Genomic DNA, 8,018 nt, shown 5'->3' with positions numbered 1-8,018 from the left:
CTTGGTGGGTACCCTCTCAATACACGAAAATTCAAAATAAATATAAAATTTAAGCACCCAAATCTTGTGTTTTTTTTAAGTCATTAAAGATGCTTTCTGTACAATATTCCACCCCTAAAAAAGAATAACTCAAAGAAATCATTAAAAGCCCAAAATTACTATGATATTCATGCCCAAATTGAGTGCATGTAAACTTCTGACCTCAACTGTACATGCATAAAAAAACTAGAACCTTGCACAGAGCTTGGTACGGAGGCTGATGTTCAGTGTTCACATGCAGAGCAAATGCCAAATGCTGTCTGCTCACAGCACTCCCTTGTGTGTGAAGATAAACACGAGTTACTTAAAAAAAATCATTATAGGTAGGATACTTTTGCTGCTGGTGTTCTAACTGAGGGATATGATGCTAAACAAGGCTCTAGTCTCATGATGGGCTATTTAAGTGCCAGTATTTATGACAAACAGAAAGAATATAAACATATATATCACATTTCAAATCTATCTTTTTTGAACTGACCTAGTTGCTCTTTTAGGATGTGATTAACTTTGCACAGGCAGGGGCAACAGTAGACACACTTCCAGCTCTCTCTCTCTCATTATTATTTGTTTTCATCATAGCTGATTTATTAAAGCTTCGCCAGAACTAAATGACACTAAAGATTGAGACATAATATTTAAAACGTGATATGATAAATTTTCTACAAATAAACTCAGAAACTAAAATTGGGTTAACTATTTAGATTTGTTAATATACATCTAAATAATAATATAGTATCCCGTGCTAACCACTTAACCTATGAACCGCATACAAGTATTAAAGTCTTGTACCCTTGAAGTCGTGCTTGAATTAGTCTGTCGCAGAGACACTGACTTTTATTTTGAAACGATACGTTAGCGTAGGATGCGACGCAGGAAGATCCGCATTACGGTGCTGCCGAAGTGTTGTCATAACACAGAAGTGGCTAACGCTAATGTTTGCTAAGTAATTAGCACGGCAGGTGAGTGCATTTTTTTTATTTAAAAAAATATCTGTCAAAATTCAGCTGAACCGCGACTTGTGTGTTGACTGTTAGGATAAGGCAAAATAGTGCAGACAAGCGGGTTGACATTCTCTCCTGAAATTATTTGGGCCTTGTCAGTAAGCAGATCGCTAACATCTACTGGTTAACTAGCTGCTAGCAATGGCGAGCTTTTGTAGCCAGCTAGCGACTGCGATTCCGTTTGTTTATGTTAGCTGTGCGGCGGCTTGTGTTTTTTTTTCTTAGTTAACATATTAATTAATTACGTAATAATTTATGGTACTTAAAAAAGAGTAATTTTAAGTAAAAAAATAACAACGTAGGAAACTTGTCATTAAAATGTTAAAAGAGAAGTCCGTTTGAGCCTTAATATTGGCTAGCTCCTTTACGGTAGGTGGACATATTCTGTTGTCGGCTTACTAGCGGTGAGCTACGGCAAAGCGTTACCATTAAGTAAAGCTTTTCTATTTAAAAAGTCTTAATTTCAGCATGCAGACATGCAGTGTTTAATATCATCACTTGGTTGTTAAATTACAGTTACAGCTGAGACGTAAATAGCAGGCCGCAGCATACATTGTGTGCTTGTTTGTGATGTTGTTAGGCCTTGCTAATGTTATCACGCAGGCCAAACTTTGAATCGGGGTAGGACCGAACAGCTGTTGGAGGTATTTTAAGACATTATTACTGATCGGGCATACTTGTTTTAGAGACAGCTGTGAGATAGTCATGGTATTGTCAGTGTGAAATAAAATTTGTTAATATTTCTGTCATTAAAAACCTGTAGTGTTTTATCCTAAATCTTGTGTTTAGCTCTTAAAATGTCAGATAAAAAAAAAAAAAAAAAACTTTGTTCGGCTTATTTAATTACAAATGTTATTTGTTAAAACGTATCTTTATAGAAATGCACATTTGTGTTCACTGAGAATCCCAAAGATTCTTTAGAACTTTTAAATAATTTAAAATTTATTTAAGTTGGTGATTCCCAGTATTCAGCAATTCTCCAATTTTCTGTAAATGGTACTATTTATCGATGGTCATGGCAATTTGCACATTAAAGAACATGAAACTGACCTCAGGCAATTGTGCCAGTTTTGTAAGTATGCAAATGCTTTGTTATAAGGCTGGGGAACCCTCTAGTCAGTCTTAAGAGACTGAAAAAGACACGTGGATGAGTGACAAAACATTCCTCTCATTGAAAATGCAACTTCCAGATGATATGCAGTGCTGTGCAAGAGCTACCCCTCATTCCATTATAATCATGTAATTTTTTTTTCAAGTAGTCTAGTTCTCCAGGTTTTCTAAAGGGCATCTTTTATACTCATTTTTACATTTTTTTTGTTGTTGTTAGCTAACAGTGACCTACGAATGACTCGAGTGTAAAAAGGCACCAACAGAATCAGTATCAACAAGGTTTTTCCAGTGTTGTATCTACACATGAGTGAAAATTTGGCAATGAACCAATTTAGGATTGCATCTTTAAGCACTTGTTAGTAGGAGCCTGTTGCAGAATCACATAAGTTGTTGAATCAAAGTTAGATTTTTTTTTGGTTCAAATCATGGTTGGTATTTACAGAGGAGGTAGGGCGAGAATGTCAACTGTCTGTAAAACATGGTGGAGGCTGTCTGGGTTTGCATTTCACCCAGTCATGTCAAAATTGCTGGAATTTGAACCACCATGAAATAACATGTGATTGGAAGAACTTAATTTTTCACCATGACAATGATCCCAAACACACTGCCAGTACAGTAAAAGCATACCTAGATAGAGAACACCAACATCCAAAGAAGAACTTTAAATATTCCTTCAAGAAGCCTGGAGAACTATTCCTGGAGACCACACAGAATAAATTACAAGAAAGCTGCTTAAGAGGGTTCAGGCTGTGTTATTATAAGTAGGCATACCAAATATTTCTTGTAAAATGTAAACAAATGATTGGAGGCTCAATACTGCATGCTACTGTATCCTCACTCACGACTTCAAAAGTCTTTCAAATAAATATCAAAACATTTAGTTAATAACATATTTCTGTTTTTCTAGGTGTTATTGTTATTGTGTGTGCGGGTTCCAGCCTGAACCATGGAACAGTGTGCATGTGTGGAGCGGGAGCTGGAGAAGGTGCTGCATCGTTTTGTAATGTACGGCCACCAGTCTGAGGAGAGGCTAGATGAACTCCTGCGCAGCGTCTGTGAGATACGAGGACAGCTAGTTGCTTTTGGTAAGACTGAACACTTAGTTTAATATGTATCAATGATTGAAATTGTATGGAAGGTTCGTGGTCTCGCTCTGTGCTCCATCTTCTCTGGTTTGGCACATTAAACCTTTACCTTTTTTCTCCAACAGGAGTACAAGATGCAGATTTATCAGTCCTATCACAGACTATGGCGCAGTGTTGTAAAAATATCAAAGAAACAGTGCAGATGCTAGCCTCTCGACACAAGGACATCCACGGCAGCGTGTCTAAAGTTGGCAAAGCCATCGACAGGGTGAGGAACGGCTACAGGTTTCTCTTCAACTTTCCTTGAAAATGTTTTAGAACACGTCCGTCACCTCTGGCATGCTTTTCTGTAGAATTTCGATGCAGAGATCAGTGCTGTTGTGGCAGAGACTGTGTGGGACACCCCAGAGAGACAGAAATACCTGAGTGAATCCATTGTGGAACACCTGTACAGACAAGGGATGCTCAGTGTAGCAGAAGACCTTTGTCAGGTAAAGAGCTGAAACCTCCAACCTTTATTTTTTATTTATCTATTTATTGCAAAATATTTGCCTGAATACCTTTGACGTGATTCTTTATGAAATGCTGATGAGTGAAGAAATAGTTTTGGCTGAAATGTTGTGTAATGCTGTTTTTGTGAAGATAAGTCTTAGAAATTCTTAAAAGTAGTTTTTTTTTTTTTTCTAGGAGTCTGGTGTCGTTATAGACATGAGCATGAAGCAGCCTTTCCTGGAGCTAAACAGGATCCTTGAAGCTCTGAGGATGCAGGACCTTAGGCCAGCACTAGAGTATGTGGTCTTTCTGTATCGATTGTTTTAATCATCTGCTTCCTTCTAACACAACTGATAAATCTTTAGTTGAGGAGTGTTTACGTTCAGTAGCTGAGTGTTTCTTCCGTGTCTTTGTAGGTGGGCTGTGACGAATCGGCAGCGTCTTCTGGACCTGAACAGCAGTTTAGAGTTCAAGTTGCACCGCTTGTACTTCATCAGCTTGCTCAGTGGAGGAATCAGCAACCAAATGGAGGCCTTGCAGTATGCCAGGCACTTCCAGCCCTTTGCTTCACAGCACCAGAGAGGTAAGCATTATAGTATCTCCATGTAACAAGAATTTAGATATTTTCTTTTTATTTTTGTGTGTGTATTTTCCACCACTTTTATTTATTCATTTTTTGCAGACATCCAGATTCTGATGGGCAGCTTGGTGTACCTGCGTCATGGCATTGAAAACTCGCCGTACCGCAGCTTGCTGGAGACAAATCAGTGGGCTGAGATCTGCAACATCTTCACCCGGGACGCCTGCGCTTTGCTGGGCCTCTCTGTAGAATCGCCACTAAGTGTTAGGTTAGGAAAAACATGAACAGTGAACTAGATCACTTGTCATCAAGTTTAACACCAGAAGTGGAACAGTTTTTAGTAATTATTAGACATGTGTCATCTTTATGCTGTCTTATCAACAATCTGTTTCTCTGCAGTTTTGCATCTGGATGTATGGCTTTGCCTGTGCTGATGAACATCAAACAGGTGATAGAGCAGAGACAGTGCAGTGGAGTGTGGACACACAAAGACGAGCTGCCTGTAAGTCCTTTTAGAGTTTTTAAAATGCAGTTATCCCTCCTCAGAATAATTTCTGAGCCGTTAGCTCACTCGTGTCCTGTCTGTACCTGACAGATTGAAATTGACCTCGGGAAGAAGTGCTGGTACCACTCTGTGTTCGCCTGCCCAATTCTTCGACAGCAAACGTCAGAGAGCAATCCTCCCATGAAGCTCATCTGTGGACACGTCATCTCCAGAGATGCTCTCAACAAACTAACCAATGCTGGGAAGTAAGTCAGCAAAAAAGGAATTTATTTAATTTGGAAGTCGGTGTTGGTTAAAAGCACTTTTACTATTTTCCAGGATCAAAACGTTCAGTTTTACTAGTCACCCAGATGCAAAGAAATTAAGACTTATAAGTTACATGCTGAGTCTGATGTTGACTGTAATTTCAGTCACTGCTTTCCCAAAAGATTTATTCCTGAACAAAATTATAATTGCAGTTAGAAAATAAAATGCAAGTGGTTCACTGAAAGGTACAAATGTAGGATAAAAGAATTCAAAGATGCTAACACCTTGACTCTTGTCCTCCTCAGGTTGAAATGCCCGTACTGCCCCATGGAGCAGAATCCGTCACATGCCAAGCAGATCTACTTTTGATACGCTACTCTCTCCTCATCAAGGATGAAGTTGCCTGGAGCTGTTTGCGTCTTCAGGACCTTTTGCTCTGACCCTTTTCCTCTGTCCCTGGCCTTCTGGCCTGTTATGGTAAGCATTAAGGTTTTTTTCCCCAGTGCTCCTCTGGACTGCCTTGGGCATCCCGTCACCCACCTCGGACCCTCTAACTTTGCATAATATAAGGAGTCCAGAAAGGGATGGTCCATTGACAAACCTGTAGTAGAGTGAGGAGTCAGTCGGTAATGGGAACATCCTCACGAAGCAGCACCTATGAGAAAGGATCATCTATTGGAAGTCATTTGCAAATACCTGCAGAGTTATACGCTTATCTTTTTCAAGTATGTAATACTTGCTAGTGTTTGCTTTGTTGGCTTTATCAACTTAATTTGAGTTTGATGACTGCTTCTTTTGTTTCTTTTCCTTTTATTTTGTTGGACAAAAGCAGAATGATAATGAATGGGTGTAGAGTGTGGGTACATGGTGTAGATAAGCAGTTTCTGATTTCAGGTTGGTAATAAACTTCCGTTATACATGAAAGCAACACGCTGAGTTACAAACTATTGAAGGTGTATTATTTGCTGGTGAGGGGAAACTGAAGGTCTCTCTCGAGCCGAACTCTGATTGTGACCCATTAGTCCGCCATAGTGTAATAAAGTCCTCACGTAGCTTAAAACTCACTGTCAGCTGATGCATCTGTTCAGATCAGATTATCCATCGATGGTGGGAACAGCTTTTCTTTTGTGTATGACCACACCAGCAAAACTTTCCTCATTATAGAAGCCATTTGTCTTGTTCTATGTATGTATTTAACAAATACTGAAAAAGCAAACAAAAAAAAAATATATATATATCTATATATACTACTGTGAAATGTGTTTTGTTCCTGTTTTCTTTTGTTTTGTTTTTTTAATCACAATCACTGCAGTGGCTTGTGTAAAATAGTAAACAGAAGAGCAACAGGCACATTCAACACTACTACTGCGTAACTTTGAGATCCGACGACTCCACAGTTCACATCACGGCTGCGCCATCGCTTTACTGTGCCCCCTTGTCGTATGTCCTGAGCTTGCACGCCATGTGATTTGGAGATGTAAATTGGTGTGATGGTAGCCGCATGGTCTGGCTTGCAGTGACTGTAGGCTTGTGGTTAAGCTTTACTTTTTGTGGATACAGAAGCCCTCTGGTCACTGTGGCTGTTGTTTAATATATAGAAAACGCCTCTACTGCGTAGGGTTGGCTTTTATTTGAGATGGCGTCTGAATAAGTGACATTTAAAAACCCCTACATTTCCTCAGGGCTCATTGTAACAGTTCATACCACACTTTGCATTTAGTATTAAAGTTGTACATTTATAAAAGGAGTCTTGAACAAAGATTATACATCTATAGAGGCAGATTGCTTTGAAGGTTGTGGAACCTGTGTGTGTGTGTGTGTGTGTGTGTGGATAAACAGTCAATTTCTGCAGTCTCACAACATCCAAGGCAGTGTTTACCATGTTTAGATGTTAATAGTGCAAGTTCCTAGTGATGTCACCTCGCACATTAGTGAGGCTTTTTTTTTTCTCTCAGCAAGCACTGCACCAGCATTACTCAGCTTTAGGTTTGATTTTGAATCAGTTCGGCTTTGTGTGGAGTTTCCTCTCCGCTTTCCTCCTCTTTGGTTGACAATCATTCTCTGCTTCTTTGACTGTCCCTGCAGATAGACCGCTAGCGCTTCGTACTACATGTATTAACTTTTTTTTTTTTTTTTTTTTTTTTTTAGCTGAACGTGTGTGTTTCCTGCTTTTGTGTTATGCGACTTTTATTGTAAATATTTATCCTCTAACATGTTTCATATACTTGCATCTGAAATTAAAATAAAAATTTATACTCCAGTTGGTTTATGGAGGCTTGTACTGGGACTTGGTGATGGACTGCTCCTACCACACGGGGAGGGATTTGTGTAGCTACCACTTGGTGGCACTAGTGTCAATCTAAATAGCGTTTATGTGTTTGAGAAAACAGATTTGTATTCCAGTTTCACAGCTAGAAATGTTATCTTCTGAAATAATTCACTAATATTTAACCAGCACATTAATTTATTAGATAAACCGTGGTGCTGCCTTGCAGCGCTGCAGTACTCCCACAGACTGACAGCATGTGAGAGGTAAGAATCTTTCCTCATCCCACTTCAGTAAATCACTCAGCCTCTCTGGAGCTGCACGGTTATATTAAGCCTTAGTTTATATAATGTTTTAAATGCCAAGGTAAGGGCCTGTGAGTCAGCTGCAGCTCGTATCTATTCAGATTATCACCCTGCATTATGGACTTACATGTGCTCTGCCTTTTTCTCACTTTTGTGTTTCCATTGCACATTTTTTCACCTGGAAAAAAGTCAGGTGTTAAACCTTCATTCCTGCCAACATTTTCTTGGCATTCAGTTCAGGCTTGTGCATTTGTTGGTTTCTACAGAGGCACACACCCCCCCCCCCCCCCACACCAATCAGGGATCCTCCTATGTTTCCATCTGAGCTGACCTTCCACCTCTTTCCTGTCTGTACTGCAGGCGATGGTATGTGAGGGCTGGCTGAGGTA

The 8,018-nt window shown here is 39.5% G+C and overlaps 1 protein-coding gene across 1 annotated transcript; it reads left to right on the top strand.

Annotated features, from left to right (window-relative positions):
• Window positions 1–877: 877 nt before the first annotated feature.
• On the top strand, window positions 878–7,318 carry rmnd5b (required for meiotic nuclear division 5 homolog B). Its single transcript, XM_084942578.1, has 10 exons — window positions 878–998; window positions 3,058–3,235; window positions 3,361–3,503; window positions 3,589–3,726; window positions 3,923–4,023; window positions 4,144–4,310; window positions 4,410–4,575; window positions 4,707–4,809; window positions 4,903–5,057; window positions 5,364–7,318. Exons 2-10 carry the CDS (start codon window positions 3,097–3,099, stop codon window positions 5,425–5,427), a joined length of 1,176 nt encoding a protein of 391 aa, XP_084798704.1. The 5' UTR covers window positions 878–998; window positions 3,058–3,096; the 3' UTR covers window positions 5,428–7,318.
• The last annotated feature ends 700 nt before the right edge of the window (window positions 7,319–8,018 follow it).

Source organism: Perissodus microlepis, chromosome 2 (assembly GCF_051167445.1).
Source record: "Perissodus microlepis isolate ML-2025 ecotype Zambia chromosome 2, ASM5116744v1, whole genome shotgun sequence".
NCBI lineage: Eukaryota > Metazoa > Chordata > Actinopteri > Cichliformes > Cichlidae > Perissodus > Perissodus microlepis.
This window is presented reverse-complemented; position numbering and strand designations above follow the sequence as displayed.

Coding starts and splice junctions, on each gene's coding strand:
- rmnd5b (XM_084942578.1), top strand. CDS start 3,097: ATGGAACAGTGTGCATGTGTGGAGCGGGAGCTGGAGAAGGTGCTGCAT. Junction 4,810..4,902: donor CACACAAAGACGAGCTGCCT/GTAAGTCCTTTT, acceptor TGTACCTGACAG/ATTGAAATTGACCTCGGGAA. Junction 5,058..5,363: donor AAACTAACCAATGCTGGGAA/GTAAGTCAGCAA, acceptor TGTCCTCCTCAG/GTTGAAATGCCCGTACTGCC.